Source organism: Lynx rufus, unplaced genomic scaffold (assembly GCF_022079265.1).
Source record: "Lynx rufus isolate CCGP_SWC_20201006 ecotype Redwood Valley unplaced genomic scaffold, mLynRuf1.p SCAF_44, whole genome shotgun sequence".
In the NCBI taxonomy this organism is placed as follows: domain Eukaryota; kingdom Metazoa; phylum Chordata; class Mammalia; order Carnivora; family Felidae; genus Lynx; species Lynx rufus.
Genome location: NW_025814861.1, coordinates 17,394 through 39,371, shown reverse-complemented (window position 1 = coordinate 39,371; position 21,978 = coordinate 17,394). Strand labels below are relative to the sequence as shown.

The 21,978-nt window shown below is 63.7% G+C and overlaps 1 protein-coding gene across 1 annotated transcript; it reads right to left on the bottom strand.

Moving 5' to 3' along the window:
- Positions 1-757: 757 nt before the first annotated feature.
- On the bottom strand, positions 758-14,377 carry LOC124525617 (histo-blood group ABO system transferase 2-like). Its single transcript, XM_047098117.1, has 6 exons — positions 14,256-14,377; positions 10,816-10,874; positions 9,073-9,153; positions 8,629-8,688; positions 7,157-7,379; positions 758-1,445 (listed from the first exon to the last, which is right to left on the bottom strand). Exons 1-6 carry the CDS (start codon positions 14,375-14,377, stop codon positions 758-760), a joined length of 1,233 nt encoding a protein of 410 aa, XP_046954073.1.
- Between the last annotated feature and the right edge of the window lie 7,601 nt (positions 14,378-21,978).

Below are 21,978 nucleotides of genomic sequence, written 5' to 3'. Positions count from 1 at the left end.
TCGGATGCTGTGTCTCCCTCTGTCTCTGCCCCTCCCCGCTAGCTCATGGTCTCTCTCTCTCTCTCTCTCAAAAATAAATAAACCTTAAAAAAAATTAAAAAATAAAAATAAAAAGCATCCGACATAAAATTGGAGCCGTTTACGGCGGCAAGTGACCCAGAAATTGTAACAGTTGGCCAACGTCACGGAGAAATAGCAGTGGCAACGCGGACCGCCCTGTCCTTGATGTGAGAAGGGAGACGCGAGGCGGAGAGACTGCAGCACTCAGGCCTGGCCGGGGCCTCGAGGAAGCGCACAAGGCAGGTTTCCGGGACAACCCGCAATTCCCGTCATCCGCCAGAAACATTTTAGTGGCAGTGACAGGGCAAGCGTGACACCCACAACACCGCAGTGACTGAGGGAGGCCAGGGGGTGGGGGGGCTGTCCTGCCCCAGCGGGCGGCGGGCTGTGCCCCAGGCTGCCGGGAAGCCAGGCGCCAGCCAAGGGGGTCCTGATCCGGCCTCACCTTCACGTCCTGCCCGCGGCTGCAAGCGACCTTTCAACTCTGACCAGGAACCCGAAGAGCAAGGGGTCTTGCTGGAGCCGCGCCCCCCGGCAGGCCCCCGGTCAAGCCTAACTGTGCCCGTGCCCGATGCGGGCGGCGCCGGGCCTCGGCGATGTCCCGCGACCGGACAGAGAAAGGGAGCGGCGACAGGCCATCCGCTCTGACGGCTGGGGTCAGGGTGGCACCCCTGACGGACACTAGGCCAGCCCGTCATCAGTCCCGGATGCCCCGGTGACTCTTGGGCACGGTCACATACCTCAGCTTCTTCACGACGGCGGGCCAGCCCAGCAGTTGTTCGTCCCACAGGTACTCGGGGGACAGCACCTTGGTGGGCTTGTGGTCCAGCGGGTACCTGTTCAGGTGGCTCTCGTCGTGCCACACCGCCTCGATGCCGTGGGCCCGGTCGACCACCGTGGCCTGGTGACAGACCGACGTGAGCCTCAGAACCTCGGCCACCGACCCCCCGAAAAAGCCTCCCGCGTAGTAAAAGTCGCCCTCGTCCCTGGGGACGTGCGCCTGGGACTGCGGCCGGCGCTCGTAGGTGAAGGCCTCGCGGGCCGCCCCGTAGAAGCCGGGGTGCAGGGTGCCGAAGAGCGGGGACGGGATCTCCACGCCCACGTGGTCGCGGAACCTCACGTCCACGTCCGCGCACACCGGAGAGTCCACCTCGTGGAGGAAGCGCCGCCGGGAGAAGTTGCGGATCATCTCCACGCGGTGCACGGACACGTCCTGCTGGCGCGAGTAGCTCCGGACCTCCAGGACCCCCACCTGCCTCCCTTCCCCGAGGGGCACGCGGGGCACATCCCCCGGCCGGTCGGTGAACACGTAGCAGGTGACCCTGTGTCCCGCCATGAAGTGCTTCTCCGCCGTCTGCAGGAGCAGCTCCAGGAAGGCCACGTATCTACAGGGACAGGGGACAGGGTGGGAGGAGGGTCGCTGCCAGAGGCTGGCGGCGGGAGCCCAAAGCCGGGGGCCGCGGACCTGTGCGCCTTATCGAGGAGGCAGACCCTGGGCTGCTTAAGGAACAGCCGCTGTCCTGGCCTGTCCTGGGCGAGTGTGCCCGCGGCGCCTCCCTAACCTCTGCCCCGGGGGACGGGGGACCACCAGCGCCCCATCTTACAAAGGGGAGCGAGCCTGAGGCGGAGGAGGCTGGAAACCCGTGCAGCCTCGAGTCAGCATGCTGGAGCCAGCAGCGCACCCCCGTGCCGAGCTCCCCTGGCAGACCCCCTCCACCCGCAGGACCCGCCCCTGGCAAATCCCCTGCAGGTTCCCCCCTGCTGTGAGGGAGTCGAGACCCTCCGGGCGGGCACAGCTCTGGTCAACGTGCCCTCGCAGACTTCGCAGAACCTGCAGGGCCGGCCACCTGCCCCTCTTGGCTCAGTGGTCGGTCCCTGGCCCCCCAGGACTGTGTCTGCCCCTGCAGGGCCCTCCCTTGAAGGCTACTGGGCCCTCAGTCAACGGCAGGTATTCCGAGGAGGGGTCACCCCCTATCTCCCCCAGATCAGGACTCAGGCCCAGCCTGTGGCCAGGGGAGGCCAAAGAGGGCCCCTGGAGGAAGAGGGGGCTTGCTCGCGCCCCAGCACTGAACCCGAGCGTGAAAGCTTCCGGGTCCAGGTCTGTATCTCCCCAACCCCAAGAGGTTGGAAGTCTTCTCCAACCGCCTCCCATGGCTGGTCCCTCTTCGAGGGGGCTCGCTGCTCCCCACCCTGCACACAGCAGCTCCCCCGTCATCGGGCAAGTGCGGTGAGCCCCTGGGTGACAGTGTTTTGAGCAGGCCCTAAGGCTACTTCCCGGTGCCTGGCCCAGAAAACCCTCCCACAGGGAAGGTGGGCACTCCGTGTCAATAGGGGACATGCACACACACACACACACACACCCACAGTCACACACACACACCCCTGCCCAGCCACCAGTCAGGTCACCAGGGGCAAGTCCAGACCCAGCCGATGTGATTGTGGGTTCACAGCTCGACTCGGGGAGTCTGGTTTCCTCTGAGGACATGCCCACCACCTGCCCACCTGTGCGCTCACTCCTCTGTCCCGGCTGTTACTGGCCATGTGAAATTCTGGAACGAAAGGTTGGGCCAGTTTCAGGTGGAATACAAAATGTAGACACTGCGGGGAGGGCTGAGACCCAAGTAACACAGCAGCTTTCCGGGGGAGATGTGCGTCCCCCAACATCCCCGCCCCTGCCAGGCGGCCCTGCCGCCCCACACCCTGCACGCCAGCCACGGTGTCTCCCGCCGGGGTGCTGGTCGGGGTCCAGCGTCTGCCATGACCCTAATTGTAGAGGACCTTGTTTCAGATAATCTAGAACAGGGTGTTATGCAGACATCGTGTGTGATACCTTGTTCCAGTTACTGGCATGTTTCCTACAGGATGTAGAAATGAGAAAGAGAACAGTGATGGGCCCGGAGACACCCCATAATCCCACCGCTGACCTCCACCTCCCCTGGCTCCCAGGTGGGTCCTGGGCGTTTGAGTCGGCATCAAAGTGGGAAAAGGGTGCTTGGCTTTCCGCGGCATCGCCCTCGGACGCCCCGGTGTCGGGGCTCCAGGACTGACCGGCTAGAGGTCACCTGCTTAGCCCACACGCGTGTCCAGACGGGCAGGCTGCAGGCCCCGGGCGCTTCTCCCTGCCCCTCCGCGTCAGCTCTGTGCTGCCCCTGCCCCTCGCCTGGGGGCCGTGTGGACTCCGCTCCCTCCCGCTGCTCCCTCTGCCGCAGGCCGGCGGCCACCACGTCCCCAGCCGGAGAGGGAGGGCCGACGAGAACACCCGCAAGCGACGTATTTCTGGCGTCTGTGCCCGGCTCGAGCGGCACCCGCTCCGGTCAGCTCCATGCGCACACACCCCGTCCCGTGCCCTGCTGAATTCTCAGCCCTCAAACTGTGCCGGGTGAGGAATAACACTTCACGTCGCGCTGACTCACTGGGACCGTCCCAGAGCCGCATGACGCGGGCCCCGCTGTTTACAGCGACAGATGGGAGCCGCGGCCCGGTGTCCGTTCACTCATCCCCGCACGCGTCAGCACCCGTGTCTGTCTGCTGCCGTGTGCAGGCACCCGCACACGACGGTGAAGCCCAGTCACCACCCCGCCCTCGAGCTCACAGCCTAGGCGGTGGGACGGCGTCTCCCCCACAGTGAGCAGCTGGGGGCCACAGAGGCAGAGCATCCCCACCCTCCCCAACCTGCAGTGACCCCCGACTCCTGGCCCGACATCCGGCGCCCTGCGTGAGCTGGTCCAGACGCCCTCCCCTGTGGGCACCCCTCACCCCACTCCGGCCTCCCTAGGGCCTTCCTCCAGGGAGCCCATGGAGCCCCGGCCCCTCAGAGGCCCCTGCCGCCACCGCCCCTCCCATGGCCCCCACCCAGGATGTCCTCATCTCCAGGGTTGGAGCCTCCTCAGGCTCCCGTGCGAGCTCAGGCTTTGGGTCGGATTGTCCGGGGGACAAACCCACAATAGGGCCATGCGGCACGGATCAGCGGCACGGACTCCCCTGGGGAGGGCACACAGCCGTGCCAGGCCGAGGACACGAGGCCCAGCTGCCCTTTGCTAGGGAGGCCTGTGTGCCTGGCACATCTCCTCTCCATCCACCCAGGAGGAGAGCCTGGGCCCTGTCCACGCTGACGTCACTCCACGCCCAACCTCAGGGCCAGGTGGGAGACTGAGGCCAGGGACCGGCCCAGGATACGTGAAGTGGGCAGAGTCCAAGCAGTGGGGGTCTCCGTCCTAGGCCAAACTCAGTCCTCCCCTGGGGTTCGCCCTGGGAATGAGACCCCTGAGATCCCGTCGCATCCCTATCAACCCCATACGAGGTGGGGCTGTTATATCTGGATGTCCCCAGACCGTACAGGCAAGCACACGCACACACACACAGACACACACGCACACTGACCACCCGGCAGCGGCTCAAGGGGAGTCCACCCTGGAGGGGGGAGGTGACACCGGGGCAAGAAGAAGGGGACTGGAGGCAGCTCTGCCACGGGGCAGGGGCGCCCAGTGTGCTGGCAGCATGACCAGGGCTCATACGTGGGGTGGGGAGACGTGCCAGCCTGATGGCCAGCGGGGTCTCCCGGGTACCCAGGGGGCTGCCTGGGCTGGGCACTTTCCCGGGGCACCCGGAGAAGTCGGGGTTTGGGGTCTTGTGTCCGCCACCCGCCTGGAGCTAGAAGGAGACACCCCCCCTAGTGGGAGGGGGCTAAGGGACGGACCTCAGCTGACTCCTGTGTAAATTGGGCTGCATAGACGTGGTGTCCCAAGGGTCCCACAGGCTTGTCTGCTGGCCCTGGACCTCCACCCCTGCCCCAAGATGCTCCTGGTCCTGGGAAAATGCTTTCTCCTCCCTCAAGGTCCTTCTGAGCGGAGGGCAGCCTGGGGGCTTGGAGGACCGAGGACCTGGGTGGGCAGCACGTGGCCGAGCATGGACCCTGGTGTGAACACCGAGGTCAAGACCCTCCTTGTCGGAGCCCTGGGGCCTCATTAGGAAGGGCTCCCAGAGGTAGTGCCCTGGCTAGGGTGAGGAAGCCTTCGGAATGAACGGGGCACCAGGACGGGAGAGGTGGAACGGGGGACAAGGGAGGCTTCTGATGTCCTCACACCGCCCCTGGAGCCCGCAGGTCCTGCCCCTGTGCCCCCCTAGGACCAGGGAGGGCTGCTGCCTTGACTACATCCAAACAAAGGTGTGTGTTTTGTTTTCTGGTTTCCCTGCCTGGGGCTGTCATGCCGGTGCTGACCACCAGGGGGCAGGCTGTGTCCACTGTGCTCAGTGAAGCCTCTGGAGCGGGAAGGGACGCTCAGGGGTCAAGCTGGGCGTCCACTGCCCCCAACCCACATGTACCTCTTACTATTAGTCTGCATGTGCACAGCGTGAGCTGCTCAGAGGCAGGTAGGGACTCTGAGATCCTCTCTGGACACATACAGCTCCTGTGCCTCTCACCCTGAGCAGGGGATGTGTTGGGCCTGGGGGCTGGAGTCAAAGGTCCCGCGAGGTCCCAGCCCTCCAGGAGCTCACAGCCCAGAGGGGGAGGTGGGTCAAGGCACAAGAGCAAATCCGTGTGAAAGGAAAGACCAACACTGTCGGGAAATGAAGCAGGGTGAAGGAGGGTGGCCAGGGGCCCCTGGGTGGGGGGGTGGTGTCTCACTGGCCTCCAGGGTGGCCCTGATGCTGGGACCCAGAAGAACAAGAGGAGCCAGTCCCGCACACGTCTGCAAGCAGTGTGCTGTGTGCTGCGGGGACGAGCAAAGCTGCAGAGACTCGGAGGCACAGAGGGTTTGTCTGGAGAGGAGCTGAGAGGAGCCAGTGTGGCCAGAGAGAGCTCGGGAGGGAAGAGGGCGGGCCCGGGCCCCAACCTGGAGGATGGACTGTTGTCTGTGCTGGGGGACACATTCACCTTACTTGGACCACCTCACACTTTCTGTGCCAGTCTCCCGGCTCGGCTCGGCTGGGAGCCTCAGCCCCACGGTCACCCAGGAGGCCAGGGCTGCAGGCTCAGCTGAGGCTCGACGGGGGCAGGGTCCGCCTCCAAGACCGCGACCGGGCACGTGCTCTTGGCAGGATTCGGCTGGGACTGGGGGGTCTCAGGACTTCTGTGTCTCAGCCCAGAGCCTCTGCAGGTTCTTGGCACTGGGCCTCCTGGGGCAGCTCATGTTATCTGCTCTTGCTTCGTCAGAGAGAGACGCACACACAGACACACACACTGACACAGAGCCAGAGAATGGACCCGGGAGAAAAGGAACCCGGAGACACCACAGGCTTTCATGAACCAGCTTGGAAGCGACACCCATCGTTATATTCTCTCCCTCAGAACTGGTCACACGCGCCTTCCACCGGGGAGGGGAGGGGATGTCACGAGGATACAAGAGGCTGTGTTAGTAAAAGAGGGCACATGTCGGAGATAGAGACCCTTGTGCGTGCTGTGACACCACAACCTGACGCCAGAGAGGACCCGGCTGGTCCTCCCGTGGCCCAAACAGAAACCGGGAGATGCAGAAGGCCGGACGGTCACACCACAGAGGGGAGAGCATCCCTCACGACCCAGGGCCAGAAGGTTCACAGGCCTCTGGGCCAACTAATGCTCGAAATCGGTGCGTTCCCCGGGATGGAGGCCAGACCCGTCCCAGTCCAAGGGGAGGCGACCCCCATGGCAGCAGGTGTCAGAGATGCAGGACCTCCCAGGGTGGGACTCGGGCAAGTGAGACCCGAGGGAGGCAGCGGTGGTCGCCTTCAGAGGGGCAGGTTTCTGCTCTGGGGACCAGCTGCCCTGGTGACAACGTGAGGAAGCAGAGGTCCCCAGAGACAGCTGTGACGGGCTCCCGTCTCTGGGAGAGAGTCCTCAGGCAGAGAGGAGGGACCGGGGGCTCCTGGAGGACGCTGCCAGCCTGCTGGGAACCAGCCCCTCCGGCTGTAGGTGCACCCAGGTGGCAGAGGGACCTGAACGGGACAGCGGTGCGTGGCCGGCCTCGCTTTCCCCATCCAAGGCCAACGTCCTCTGCAGCCCTTGCCACTCCGCCCCTCGCCTCAAAGCAAAGTGGTCTCTTCACTCAGGTTCCCTGGTGCCCGTTCAGGACAAGGATGCCTCCCGGGAAGAAAGAGGAGAACCGGCGGGGCTCACCCAGCCCGGGGGCCCTGGCAGACAAGCCGGCACTCGGCCTGTGGGCCACGGCCCTCTCCTGCCCCCACCGGCACCGTCTGCCCTCTGTCCCCTGACCCCACCTCCCAGGAGAAGACTCCAGCCCGAGGACCGCCTCGGGGCCGGCCTGGGAAGAGCTGGGTGGAAGGACAGGTGAGGGAAGACACAAGGGGTGTTCTCGACTCCCAAATCTGACGAGCGAAGTCTGGGAGGCGAGAGGAAGATGGGAGGAAATGCAGGGTGCGCATTTGCACGTCTTCCTAAGAGGAGAGGTGGGTGGGTGACCCAGGGACTCAGGCAGAGACCTGACGCCTTCAAGGGAGCCAGGAGGAGGATCCGAGAGAACCAGAGCAAACCCACAAAAGCACAGGGGCGGCGGGAGGAGCCGGAGACATCCATGTGCAGGTCCTCCAGGGCCCCACCCTTTGCTCTATGTGTGTGTGTCTGTGTGTGTGTGTGTGTGTGTGTGCGTGTGTGTGTGTGATGGTTAAAAACCTTGGTGAATATGGCTTACGTGTCTTCTTAGGGTGAGGAGGGCCATGGGGACGGCGCTCCCCCTTGCTGGCTGCGGGTGAGAGGCCGCACCACCTCCTGGGTGGGTCTGGGGCTCCCTATTGGGATTCGGGTGCGTGCACACAGCGGGGAGCAGACAGGGTGCTGAGGGCAGGCATGGACACATCCACAAAGGAGCAAGGACAGCAGCGGTTTCTGTCTGGGGGGTGGGGCAGAGGCTGTTAGGGTCTTGTGCTTGGATTTGGGGAACTGGGGCTGGCAAGGCACAGCTGTCCCGGTGACGCCCCCTCAGGGCGCCCGAGTCCACCTGCCCCTGGGGGAGCACCTGCGACCCTCCTCTCTGCCTGAGGGCTCTGTCCTGCCCCAGGGGCGCTTCCTCTCCTGCCAGCCGGGGCCAGCCTGCCACCTGGGAGCGCAGGTACCCCGAATGCCCTGGGGACAGGGCCGGTCCGGGTAGGACACCGTCTCCCAGCGGACTTGAGCGCCAGGCCGCCACGGTGCTCCCCCTCCTCCTCCGGGCTGCGTGGGCCCAGGTCCTCCTCTGCTCAGGGACCACCCTCTGTCCAGGCTCCACACGCTGGCACTTGGGGCAGGTCGTCTGGACCTTCTGGACTCGTGCTTCCTTGTCGGGAACGTGGGCAGAGCCCTCCTCCCAGACTCACCAGAGGGGACACGGCCAGGAACATTCAGACCCTGCAAAGGAAGATGCCACGTGGGGGACCCATCTGGTCGTGCTCACTGGAGAGGTCACGGTGCTCAGCACATAGCAGGGACCTGAGTTCCCCAGCTGAATTAGGGAAGGAGGAAGGGAAGGAGGGAGGGAGGGAAACCATAGAAGTGGGGTCCACACCACGTCAGGTCAGAGGTCCGGTCAGAGGGCTTCACAGCTCGGGCCCTGGAAGGGGGCACGGGACACGTCCTTCTGTCCCTCCAGCGCTGACCTTCCTCCACGTGGGACCTGCTGACCTCCTGGATCGTCTCTACCTCCTCCACAAACAACGCTGAGTGTTCCCAGAAGGGGGACAGCGGGCAGGGGCCAAGGAGGGGCTTCCGGAATCCTGTGCCCTGGGGGACTCTGGGACAGCCTTCCAGGTGGCCCTTTTATGTCCTCCAGGCACCAGGCCACGATTCTACCTCATCTCTCAGGGAATGCGCCAACCCATCTAGAAGGCCCGTTACGTCCCCATGTCACAGATGGGGACACCGAGGCTAATAGCACAGCCTGGGTCACTAGTAAGACGAACTGGGTCAGGAATCCTTGACTTTGGATTGTTCTACCCGCGGGCCTGCATCTTGGCGTCCTGGGGCTCGGGGTCCCTCTTCCTGGGAAACCCCACCACCTGCCGAGGGTCCCCACCGAACTCATGGGAGCAGAGCTGACCAACCTGCCTGGGGCCCCACATGGGGCTGGGGAAGGGCCGACTCCGGGCTCTGGGGGCTCTCCCAGTACTGGGCCAGCCGGTCCCCTGCAGGACGAGGACTTCTTGCTGGGGATCGGCTGGGGCCTCTGCTTCCTCACGTGGATACCTAGGCTGCCAGTCCCCAGACCAGAAACCTGCCCGTCTGAAGGTGACCAGCGCTGCCTCCCTCGGGTCTCACTTGCCCGAGTCCCAACCCGGGATGTCCCGCATCTCTGACGCCTGCTACCATGGGGGTCAGCTCCCCTTGGACTGGGACGGGTCTGGCCTCCATCCCGGGGAACGCACTGGCTTTGGCGCATTATTTGGCCCAGAGGCCTGTGAACCTTTCTGGCCCTGGGTCGTGAGGGATGCTCTCCCCTCTGTGGTGTGACCATCCGGCCTTCTGCATCTCCCGGTTTCTGTTGGGGCCACGGGAGGACCCGCCGTGTCCTGTCTGGCTTCAGGCTGTGGTGTCACAGCACGCACAGGGGTCTCCACCCCGAGACCATTGTCACCGAAGGGGCCTCCATTTTCCCACCTAATCCTTAATCCATTGTGATTTCAATGTCAATGGAGAAAAAGTCTATTTCAAACGACCACAAAGTACAAAAATGAATCTGTCTCGTCTGAAAATTCGGTACAGACCCAAAGGTATCTCTTGTGAGATTGCACTTGAAAGAAACCTCCACAGGAGGTAACAGAACATGGAGAGAAAGCAGACTGGGGGTTCCCAGGGGCTGGCGGGGGCACGAATGGGGAGCGAGGGGTCCGGATACACGGTGACCCTTGGGGACCGAGATATTCTGCCGCAAAATTCTGTGGCGTGGTTCACGGCGTTGTGAGCGTACCCAGTGCTCAGGAATTGCACAATGTAAAATAAATAAAACTTTTTATTGAAGATTAATATAGATTATAACTAATGAACAAATAAAGTAACAGCTATGAAGTAGAAGAGAAAAAGTATAAGGGAGAAGAGGAAGAGATATTCTGGTGGGGGGTCGGGGTCAGGGATTGGAGAATAAATTTGAAATAAAATATAACAAAAATAAAGTAAACACCCCGTGTAGGCCTTCAGGCCCTTGATTTGTGACTGCCATCCATGTGGGAGCAAGGGCGGGGGCAGGGGCGGGAAGAAGGGCGTTGACAGGGGCGGGGGCAGGGGCGGGGAGAAGGGCAGTGGCAGGAACAGTGTTGGGATCAGAAGCAGGAAAGGCGGAACCAGGAGAAGCGGGAGCAGAAGCAGGGCCCAGCTCACTCTGCTCAGGTGCCCGCTGTCCCCGCACAGGTCCCAGGTCACCTGCTGGCTCTCCGGCCCCTGCAGGAGTCGCTCCAGGCACCACCCCTGCCTGCAGAGCAACCGAGGCACACGATGCTGTTGGGTTGATCTCTGGAGCTGCACCAGCTTCTGCTCCTGTCCCAGACACTTGAGAAAGAAACAGAGTGATGGTTGCAGGGGCTCCAAGGCCTCAGGGTGAGAGGAGGGAAGGTCCCCCCCCCCACCCAGCGCCGGCCGCTCCAGGGGCCTTTGCAGAGACACAACTCACCCCGGAGCCTCCCCGAGAAGCCGCGGCCAGGAAGCCACACCAGGACCTCTGCCCCCTGCAGTCCGCAGGCCGGGGCTCTCAGTCTCTGCTCCCGGCCCCACACCAGCCCCCGGGGCTCCTCCCTGGGTGGCCCAGCACCACCCTGGCCCTGTGAACCCACATATTCCACCCCCAGCCTTCTCACCCTCGGGCTCTAGCTCCGGGGGCTCCGGGTCCTCATCCCAGGACCGGTGAACCAGGACCCTGTGGAGGGGCCAGGGCGGTGAAGGAGGCCTTCCCAGGCCAACTCCAGGCCCTGCTTCCTGAGACCTCCGTGCGGCCACTCTCTCCCTGGGTCCAGGGTGGCCCTCCTGGGCGACGGGACACTCGCACAACTCTGTAGGACAGGTGAATCGGGATTCCGACAGTCGCCTCCCGATTTCATCGGTTGATTTCTGTAAAGACAGTGACCCGCGGACGGCCCGGAGACATCACAGCCCCGCCCAGCCATCCTCAGTGTCCTTCCGCCCTCTCTCCCCGCTGCTCCCAGTTCGGACACAGACCTGAGTGTGCACAGACCTGCGCCTGGGACACAGTGACATCCACCAGCAGGGTTTGGGATGAACCTTGGGGACGAGAGGACCACCCCAGCACAACCTGTCCCTGCCCTCCTGCCTTGACAGGGGTGTGAGCCTGACCCGCCCACCAGGCATCTATCCCTTTCATCAGCCTGCATGTGCTCAGGTGGACCCTCCACACACGACCCCTCCTTCCACGCACACACACACACACACACGGGAGGGGAGGTGCGGCCGCACTGGTCAGATCAGAGCGGTGTCGGGCTGGACTGGATGTCTCTGGGTCTCCTGTGTTACCTTTGGGTCCCTGCGAGCTAGAGACCTGAGGCGTCCTGTGCACGACCTGACCCACTGTCTCCAGGGTCGGGAAGCGTCGCGGCCACAGGCTCCCCCGAGCCGGCAGCCGCAGGACACGGGCACACAATAGGAGAACATGTTGGTCAGGCAAAGGTGTCCCAACGAATGAGCCCAGTCGGGCGCTGTCTCCAGAATGTGGGTGCCTGGTGACCTGGGTTCCGAGTTCTGTTGGGGTCTGTGACCAGGGAGGTGAGGTCACTTCCTGGGGTCCCCTTACCCGGCTTCCTGCTCCTACAAGAGCCCCTCCCAGGCGGCAAAGGAGTCCCCTCCACCCCATGCCCTGTCCCTACAGTGACACCAACACAGCCCAGACACGTCCCCGCGAGGCCTGGTGCGGCCGGTGGGCGGCTTTGGGGCCACAGAGCTGGGTTCAGACCTGGGTTTTCCCCCTGACCAGTGCTGGGACCCTGCACTGTGCCTTCCGGGGCCCCTGGTCACCCGTCTGCAGAGTGGGGTCCTTGTGGCATCTACTTGTAGGGGCGCCATCAGGGAGCCACCTGTAGACACGTCCCGTGCCTGCTATCCCATGAAGCTCGTGGGCACACGTGGCCGTGGAAGGACGAGGAAGGGGTCGGCCTGGCACGGAACACACTCACGCGGGCCTGGGTCCTCTCTGGGTCCAGGCACAGCCACCCCTCCTGCCTGGGTCCCAGGCCCAGGGAAGGTGGACGTGAACTCGTTCACACCCTGTGCCCACCAGACACGCATGCCAGGGGCTCCATTACGTTTGGGCTCGGGTCCCAGCGCCTGGTCTGGGCCTACGTGCTGGGCGGTCCCCACTGTGGCTCCCAGCCTTCCCGATTCCTGGTCCCACGTGCCTCTGTCACCCCCTCCCCTCCCGGGTGGATGGCCCATGTGACCGGGTTCTAAGGGCTAGAATATGATGACCGGGTGTCATTCTGGGCCGATTCATGGAATTTCTGGTTTCCTCTCTCGTGGGTCCATTCTCAGCCTCAGACTCTGTCTCTCTCTTTGTGTCTCATAGGCGCAGGTCCTGTGGGCTCCAGGGTCCAGGTGACAACCCTCCCTTGTGAAGCCTCCCTTGTGGCCCGTGTCCCTCCCCTGGCCCGGTGCTCAGGTCCCTCACGAGGCCTCCTCGCCCCAGCCAGGGCTCTGCCTGGGGAACCACTTCCTAATGAGGACCCGAGGCTCCAACAAGGAGGCTCTTGACCTCGGTGTCCACACCAGGGTCCACTGCTTGGCCACGTGCTGCAAACCCAGGTCCTCGGTCCTCCAGGCCCCCAGGCTGCCCTCCGCTCTGAAGGACCTTGAGGTAGTAGGAAGCATTTTCCCAGGAGGGGAGAACAGAGGGCCAGGGATGAAGATCCCAGGACACAGAGTCGTCTATGAGCCTGTGGGACCCTTGGGACACTGTCTATGCAGCCCAGTTCAGGAGGAGGAGGCTGAGTCCTTCTGTGCTGTAGCCCCGTCCACCCTTCCTAGCTCCAGGGGCCCAGCGTCGTGGACACAGGACCCCAGGCCCCGTCCTCCCCTAGTTCCTGGCAATCCCCCCGGACACCTTGGGGACCCCCTGACCCTCAGCCGGCATGTGTCCCTCCCCGTGCTGTGGGTCCCGGGCTTTTGCCAGGAATCCTGATGTCCCTGCCCCATGGCCCCACTGCCTCCAGCCTTTCTCTTCTTTCCCCCGTATTACCCACCCCCTCCCAGTGTGGACTCCCCTCTGATCTCCAGTGGGACAGTCAGAATATGTGTGTGTGTGTGTGTGTGTGTGTGTGTGTGTGTGTGCACGCGCCTTTCTGGAGATGCCCAGAGGTCACAGCCTCACACGGATGGGGTGCATAGGGACCCCCGAGCATCTCAGGGGCTCACATTCCCAGGGAGAACCCCATGTGGGGGTAGAGGCTGGCCTAGGATTGGAGACCAGCTCTGCTCCTTGGACCCTGCACACCTCACTTGTCCTAGGCCAATCCTTGCCTCTCCTGACCTCAGTGTCCCCCTGTCCCTGAGGGTCAGACGGGGAAGTGCATAAGCGTGGCCGTGGCCCAGGCTCACCCCCGGGGGTAGGTGGATGGGAGGTGCCCCGGGTACACAGGCCTCCCTCTCCAGGGTCAGCCGGGTCTGTGTCATGGCCAGGTATGCCCAGGGACCGGCACTCAACACCTGTGGATGATCCAGAGGTGACGCTGACGTGCATGACTGCAACCGCTCCCCACCTGGCTGGTCCCCCATGTTCCCACCTCCGCCAACTACTCTGGAACCCCAACCTTCCTGAGCCCCAGAACCATGCCCTCCTCATCCAGGCAAGCCTCAGGGTGTGAGGCCAGGTGGGTTGGACATCTGGGGACACGACACCAGTGACTACACCCATCCCACCCAGCTGGCCTGGACCGCAGACCACCCCAGGGTCCAGTTGCTTGGACCCTGTGGCATGACTTGGCCAGGGTTCCTGGAGGCAGCAGTGGAGGCCGACTCAGGGCAGGGAGAAGTCGGTCCGCCCCTTGCCCTTCTCCTTTCCTCCTTCCGCCTTGTCTTCCTGGCAGGACCTTGGACAGAGGGCCGGCCTGTGCCTGGCTGCAGCCCTGGGCGGAGTCAGAGGGTGGGAAGAGGCCCCTGGAGGCCAGGGGGCACCTCCAGGAAAACCCAGTGTCAGGGGGCTACTGTAACTGGCCATCCCCCGGGCACTCAGTGATTTCAGCCCTTTGTATACATGAGCCGTGACCCCGGGACCAGGTCCTGGCCTCTTCCTCACCCCAAGAGGGCCTCATCCTCCCCAGCTGAGGCCCCGTCGGTGGCCGGCCCTCCCTCCAGCCCCGACAAGACCAGCTGCTCCAGAGGCTCTACATCTTTCCCGGCTGGAGCCCGAGCAGCCATCAGGGGCCTGGATCCGGGCCCTGGAGCCCCTCAGGGAGGGCAGGTGAGACCGGGCAGGAGCCAGGAGAGGGCCGAGTGGAGGCTCCTTGAGGTCATGGCCTCCTGCTCAGCCCAGACCCTGGTGTGTGCCGACCCCTAGGGCACCTGGACCCTAGCTGCCGGGCAGGCTCGGGGACAGAGACCACAATGTGGCTCCTGGTAGCTCACAGGTGTCCCTGTGTCCTGTAGCTAGACCTGTCCTACCAGCTGGACTCCCTCCTGGTCGGCCAGCAATATCTGTGGCCAAGAGGAACAGGCCACCGTCAAGGTCTGGGAAGAATGAGTGACCAGGCAGAAGGGGAAGGCTCGCCCTCGGCTCGGGTGGTCCCTGCCGGGATGGCGGGGGCTCCGGAGGTGGTTTTCCAGCTCTCTGCTGACCAGCCCTGTGCCCAGAAACAGCTGCCTCCCTTCTCTGGGCCTCACTCTCCTGCTCTGTGAAATGGGTGATGCAGAGCGATCACTCCCACGGCAGGAACAAGGCGGGACCCCAGGGCCCGGGATGTCCTCCCGATCCTTCCCAGAGACTCCAGGGCCCAGGCTGTCCTCCCCGTCCTTCCCGGAGACCCCAGGGCCCGGGCTGTCCTCCCGGTCCCTCCCAGAGACCCCAGGGCCCGGGCTCTCCTCCTGGTCCTTCCCAGAGACATCAGGTGTCAACCTAGCCTCAGCCTCCACACGCCCCGGGGCAGCCTTGGGCGCTCACGAGCTCTGTGTCTCAGGGTCCGCAAGCACAGCTCCTCACTGCCCCTGTCCCCCCAGCCGGCGGGCGACACCGCATCACCGGTGCCGGCCTGGACGTGAGGATCAGCAGCTTGGACGAGAGCATCCGCCGAACTGGCAGGGGGAACGCCCCTTGGTCCCCTCTCCGAGACCCCTCCGGGTACAGAACTCACTTGAACAACTCCTCTGACAGGAGACCATCTGTGGACCTGCCGGGGAATCCAGCCCCGGGAGGAGGCGACGACCTGCTCTGCTCTACAGAGGAGGAGACTGAGGCAACATCATCCTCCCAGGCCGGTGCCTGGGAATCCATGCTTGCCTGGGGGCAAATACCAAGCCCGCGAGCTCCCTCCACATCTAGGATGCCGTGGCTCTGACGACACTGCCTGGTCACGTCCCCTGCACCTGGCAAGCTGCGGTGACCCCCGACTCCTTACCTGACGTCCGAGCCCCGTGTGAACTGGGCCAGATGTCCTCCCCAGGGTGTTCCCCTCCCCCCTCCCTAGTGTTTTCCTCCCCCAGGGAGCCCACCATCCCTGCCCCTCGAGCCCCCTGCTACCACCGCCCCGCTCCATGGCTCCCATGCAGAACACCCTCATCTCTAAGGCTGGCTTCAGAGGTCACCTCCTCGGGGTCCTGTCAAAGCCCAGGCTTCGGGTCAGAGCGACCCGGGCTCACACCCACAGGGGGGCCACGTCAGAGTCCTGTGACACGCAAGCTCTATGCCAGCTTCTGGGACCTCGGTGTTCTTTTTGAGATGGGGTCGGCGGCTCCCACCTCCGGTGGGTGTGTGGGGGATGAAAGCAGAGAGGTGAAGGTGTCCGAAGTGGGGAGCTTGTGGGGGGAGGGGCTCTCGGGAAGGCAGGGGGAGGAGATGGGGAAGAAGGAAAGGCGGCCTGACCTCTCCCTGCCCAGACTGGTGTCCACCTCCCCCTCCCCCTGCTCAGCCAGGCGCCCGGATGAACAGTGGAGTGGAGTGTGGGGGCCAGGTCAGCAGGGTGGGGGTCTGTCTCGTTTCCCTCTTGACCCGGGTCTCCATACCCGCTGCGTCCAGCCGCCCTGCCTGGGTGGAGTGGCCGCGGCCCCAGGCCTAAGAGGATATGAGGGTCACTGAGCGGGCGGTGGAGATCGGATACGTGCGACCCCAGGTGTCGTGGGCTCCTGCCGCGAGGTGGTCCCGTGCGCGCAGTCCCATGGTCCCGGCGCACCTGCGCAGGCTCCACCTGCCTCGACCTTTGGTGGGAGCACCTCCCCGCCCCCAAGGCTCCCCCGCCACATCCTGCCCGAAGGTGGGAGCCAGGGGCCACTCTAGCCGGACTGGTGAAGCTCCTCCTCCAAGCGCTCATGGAACAGTCGGGAAATTGAGGCCAGGAGAGGCAGGGACTGGCCGGGGACCCACCAGGTGAGCAGAGCCTAGAGGGGCTGGGGGAGGTTTCGGGCTCCTAGGCCAGGGCTTCACTTTCCCAGGGGGTTTTCGAGGGAATGAGAGCCTCTAAGATCCTGGAGGACCACTGAACCCATCCCGTGTGGGGTCCTTTCCTCTGGGCATCCCCGAGTGGGCACAGGTCCACGCAATTGCATGGAAACACAGTCCCCCGCCCCCCAGTAACTAACCACCCGCGTGGGGGTCAAAGGATGAGTGGACCCTGGAGGTGACAGGCGTTGGGGGAGAGACGAGGTGTGGGGCGGGGACATTGTCTCCAGGGAACATGCCCAGGAGGGGAGCCACGCCAGGCCGAAGGCCAGGGGATCCCCAAGATGCCCCCGTGTGTATCACAGGCACCCCCATTCTAGAGAAGCACCCCACTCAGCTCCCGTGGTTGGAGACCTTCGAATGCGCAACGTGTTCTCATGCTGTGTCCTGATATCTCGAGGCCGTGGTCTCAGGAAAGCCCACAGGGAGAGCCTTTTCCCACGTGCAGACGGTGGGTCCGGTCTCACCCCCGAAGCCTCTGGTCACGTGCCCGGAGGGACGCAAAGGTGACACCGGGAGGCCCAGGCCTGGCCGGTCTAGCCTGACACGGCCCTGATCCGACTGGTGAGTCGCACGAGCCTCCCTGTGTCTGTGAGTGTGTGTGAGGCTGTGTGTGTGTGTAAGGATGGGACGTGGGGGGGAAGCCACCCAGAGCAGGAGCAGGCTGATGGGAGGGTCACGTCCACACCCCAGGTCAAGGGTGACTGGGAGGGACAGGGTGAGTTGTGTAGAGCTACAGGACACAGGGACACATTCTGGTGTCCGTCCCCGAGCCCGGCCGGCAGCTGGGGTCCAGGTGCCCTAGGGGTCGGCACACACCAGGGTCTGGGCTGAGCAGGAGGCCATGACTTCAAGGAGACTCCACTCTGCCCTCTCCTGTGGTCCCTGCCAGGCGCGCCCCTTCCTCATCCTTCCACAGCCACGTGTGCCCATGAGCATCACGGGATAGCAGGCACGGGACATGTCTACAGGTGGCTCCCTGATGGCGCCCCTACCAGTAGATGCCACAAGGACCCCACTGTGCAGATGGGGAGACCGGGGGGCCCCCGGAGGCACAATGCAGGGTCTCAGCACTGGTCAGGAGGAAAACCCAGGTCTGAACCCAGCTCTGTGGCCCCAAAGCCGCGGCCCCGGCCGCACCAGGCCTCGCGGGGATGTGTCTGGGCTGTGTTGGTGTCACTGTAGGGACAGGGCATGGGGTGGAGGGGAGCCCTTTGCAGCCTGGGAGGGGCTCTTGTGGGAGGAGGAAGCCTGGTAAGGGGGCCACAGGATGTGACCTCACCTCTCTGGTCACAGGGCCCAATTGAACTCACAACCCGGGTCACCAGGCACCCAAGTTCTGGAGACAGTGCCCGACTGGGCTCATTCGTTGGGACACCTTTGCCTGACGAACATGTTCTCCTGTTGTGTGCCCGTGTCCCGCGGCTGCCGGCTCAGGGGAGCCCGCGGCCGTGACGCTTCCCGACCCTGGAGACAGTGGGTCAGGTCGTGCACAGGACGCCTCAGGTCTCTAGCTCACAGGGAACCAAAGGTAACACAGGGAAACCCAGAGACATCCAGTCAAGCCTGACACCGCTCTGATCTGACTTGTGCGGCCCCATGTCCCCCCCCGTGTGTGTGTGTGTCTGTGTGTGTATGTCTGTGTGGAAGGAGGGGTCGTGTGTGGAGGGCCCACCCGAGCAGGTGCAGGCTGATGAAGGGGTCAGATGCCTGGTGGGCGGGTCAGGCTCACACCCCTGTCAAGGCTGGAGGGCAGGGACAGGGTGTGCTGGGGTGGCCCTCTTGTCCTCAAGGTTCATCCCAAGCCCTGCTGGTGGATGTCACTGTGTCCCAGGGGCAGGTCTGTGCACACTCAGGTCTGTGTCCGATCTGGGAGCCACAGGTGGAGAGGGTGGAAGGACTCTGAGGATGACTGGGCACGGCTGTGATGTCTCCGGGACGGCCGCGGGTCACTGTCTTTACAGAAATCAACCGATGAAATCGGGAAACGTCTGGCCGAATCCCGATACACCTGCCCTACAGAGTTGTACGTGTGCCCTGTCGGCCAAGAGGGCCACCCTGGACCGAGGGAAAGAGTGGCTGCAGGGAGGTCTTCGGAAGCAGAGCCTGGAGATGACCTGGGAACGCCTCCTTCACCGCCCCGGCCCCCCCACAGGGTCATGGTTCACGGGTCGTGGGATCAGGACCCGGAGCCCCCGGAGCCAGAGCCCGAGGGTGAGAAGGCTGGGGTGGGAGATGTGTGTTCACGGGGCCCGGGCGGTGCTGGGCCACCCAGGGAGGAGTGCCCGGGGGCTGGTGAGGGTCCAGGAGCAGAGACTGAGAGCCCCGGCCTGCGGACTGCAGGGGGCAGAGGTCCTGGTGTGGCTTCCTGGCCGCGGCTTCTCGGGAGGCTCTGGGGTGAGTTGTGTGTCTGCAAAGCCCCTGGAGAGGCCATCGCTGGGTGGGGGTAGGGGGGACCTTCCCTCCTCTCACCCTGAGGCCTCGGAGCCGCTGCAACCATCTCTCTGTTTCCTTCTCAAGAGTCCGGAGCAGGAGCAAAAGCCGGGTCGGCCCCAGAGCCTGGCCCAAAGGCATCAGGGGCCTCGGCGTCTCTGCGGGCAGGGGTGGCGTCTGGAGCGACTCCTGCAGGGGCCGGAGAGCCAGCAGGTGACCTGGGACCTGTGCGGGGACAGCGGGCACCTGAGCAGAGTGAGCTGGGTCCTGCTTCTGCTCCCGACACCGTTCCTGCCACCGCCCTTGTTCCCCTATGGAGTCCGGCCACAAATCAAGGGCCCAAAGGCCTTCGAGGGGTGTTTATTGTATTTCTAATTGTTGCTCCAGTCCCAGTCCCCGGCCCCTCCACCAGAATGACGGTTCCTCTTCTCCCTTATCCTTTCTCTCCTCTACTTTTTAGCTGGTACATTATTGGTTCATGGTATGTTTAAAATCCACATTAATCTTCAATAAAAATTTATTTATTTTACGTTGTGCAATTCCTGAGCACTGGGTACGCTCACGACGCTGTGATCCAGGCCACAGAATATTGTTGCAGAATATCTCGGTCCCCAAGGGTCACCGTGTACCCGGAGCCCTCACTCCCCGTTCGTGCCCCCGCCAGCCCCTGGGAACCCCCAGTCTGCTTTCTCTCCGTGTTCCGTTACCTACTCTGGAGGTTTCCTTCAAGTGGAATCTCTCCAGAGATACCTTTGGGTCCGCACCGACTTTTCAGACGAGACAGATTCATTTTTGTACTTTGTGGTCGTTTGAAATAGACTTTTTCTCCTTTGATATTGAAATCACAATGGATTAAAGATTAGGTGGGAAAAACAGGCCCCTTCAGTGACAATGGTCTCGGGGTGGAGACCCCTGTTTGTGCCGTGACACCACAGCCTGACACCAGAGAGGACACAGCTGGTCCTCCCATGGCCCAAACAGAAACCGGGAGATGCAGAAGGCCGGACGGTCACACCACAGTGGGGCGAGCATCCCTCACGACCCAGGGCCAGAACGGTTCACAGGCCTCTGGGCCAAATAATGCTCCAAATCAGTGCATTCCCCGGAATGGAGGCCAGACCCGTCCCAGTCCAAGGGGAGGAGACCCCCACGGGAGCAGGCGTCAGAGATGTGGGGCATCCCGGGGAGGGACTCGGGCAAGTGAAACCCAAGGGACGCAGCGCTGGTCACCTTCAGACGGGCAGGTTTCTGGTCTGGGGACCAGCAGCCCAGGTGACAACGTGAGGAAGCACAGGCCCCAGCCGACCCCCAGCGAGAAGTGTGACCGGCACCCCTCTCTGGGACAACAGAGCCCAGCCCCCATCCACGGCCGCAGGCGCGGACCCTCCCGCAGCAGGGCTCGTCCCAGGACCAGCGGAGAAACTCTGGTGCAGCGTGTGGGGTGAGGCGGGTGCCGGGTGTGTGCTCTTCCCGAACCAGCTTTCCCCGGGGCTGGGTGCTGGCCACTCAAGTCTCTTCCTCTGCATCCTGTGTCCCCACATCAGAATTTCCAAAGCGCCCAGGCCCTGGAACATGGGCCGCCTCTGAGTTTTCACTCCCAGCTTCCTCAAGGGATCAACCGTGTCCATAAATCTCTCCTTTTTCAGGACACAAGCCATCAAGTGGAGTTTCTGGGTCAAATTTTATATCATTTGTCAGGTACAAGCCTCGGCCTTCAGCCTCCACGGTCTCCTGGTCCACTGAGAGCCTTGCTTGGGAAAATGGGGGTGCAGAGCCCCCGGGACCATGATCTCCAGGAGGGATCGGGCAGGCGAGCTCTGAGTGGAGTGACCAGGGTACCTGGGGTGGCCGGCCCAGCAAGGACCGTCCTGACCCCGGCCCCATACCGCCCCACGACGGTGGCGGTTGACGAGGAAGGAACGGACACTCGTATGGGTAGTTCCACAGCTGGTGCTGGAGCTGCTCTGGCTCGAACGGGGGCTCTAATCCCGGAACTGGCCCCAGGGCTGAAGCTGGAGCTGGCCCCATCTCTGCAGCTGGGGCAAGAGGCGGTGCTGGACGTGGCTCCAGCTCTAGGGAAGGTGCTAGAGCCGCAGGCACCTCCAGAGAGGACCGAGACCTGCTTCTGCAGCCGGATACAGCTCTGGAGCTGAAGCTAGAGCTTCTGCTGTAGACTCTGGCTCTGGGTCGTGAGGGAGGTCGTGAGGGACCCAGTAGCTCTGGCTCCCGAGTGGGTGCTGAAGCGGCTTCAGCTTTGGCCCTGGAAGTGCAGCTGGCCATGCAGCCAGTGCGAGCGACACAGCTGGTGCCAGAGTCCCGGGGGGTCCAATCCCGGAACCGCTGCGGGAGCTATCCATGGTGCTGGAGCTGCTGTGGTTCGGAGCTGGCTCTCGTCGCGGCTGCCATGCTGGACCCGGTGCCGGGGGCCCTGCTTGCATCGCCGGTCCTGGATCTGGCCCTCCGGCTGGTGGGGAGACCGGCGGGGGAGCTGGTCGGAGCCCCGGCGTGGGCTCCACCTGCGGAACCGGTGTCCGGGTGGACGCCGACACCAGAGCCGGGGCTGGAGTCGACACGGGCCGTGATGGAGCCGGTGCCAGAGCGGGACGTGGCTGGGATGTCGGCGCCGGAGCTGGTTCTTTGTCCGGAGGTGGCGTCGGCTCTGCGTCTACCACTGGTGCCCAAGGCAGCTTTCGCTCTGGAGCTGGCGCAGCAGCTGGCACTTGCGGGGGCTTCTGCTCCGGATCCGGTATGAGAACTGCTGCTGTCGCAGGCTCTGGCCCTGAACTCGGCCCTGACTCTAGTTCTGGAGCCGATGCTGGAGCCGATGCTGGAGCTGGCTCTTCCTTGCAACCTGGCACCGGCGCTACATGGGGCTCGAGCAGCTTCTCTCTCTAACGTGGGCACTGGAACGACCACCGGGGCTGACACCGCAGTTGGC

Coding starts and splice junctions, on each gene's coding strand:
- LOC124525617 (XM_047098117.1), bottom strand. CDS start 14,377: ATGGCTGCTCGGGCTCCAGCCGGGAAAGATGTAGAGCCTCTGGAGCAG. Junction 10,875..14,255: donor GAGGATGAGGCCCTCTTGGG/GTGAGGAAGAGG, acceptor GCCCCTCCACAG/GGTCCTGGTTCACCGGTCCT. Junction 1,446..7,156: donor TGCCAGGGCCCCCGGGCTGG/GTGAGCCCCGCC, acceptor CTGTCCCTGTAG/ATACGTGGCCTTCCTGGAGC.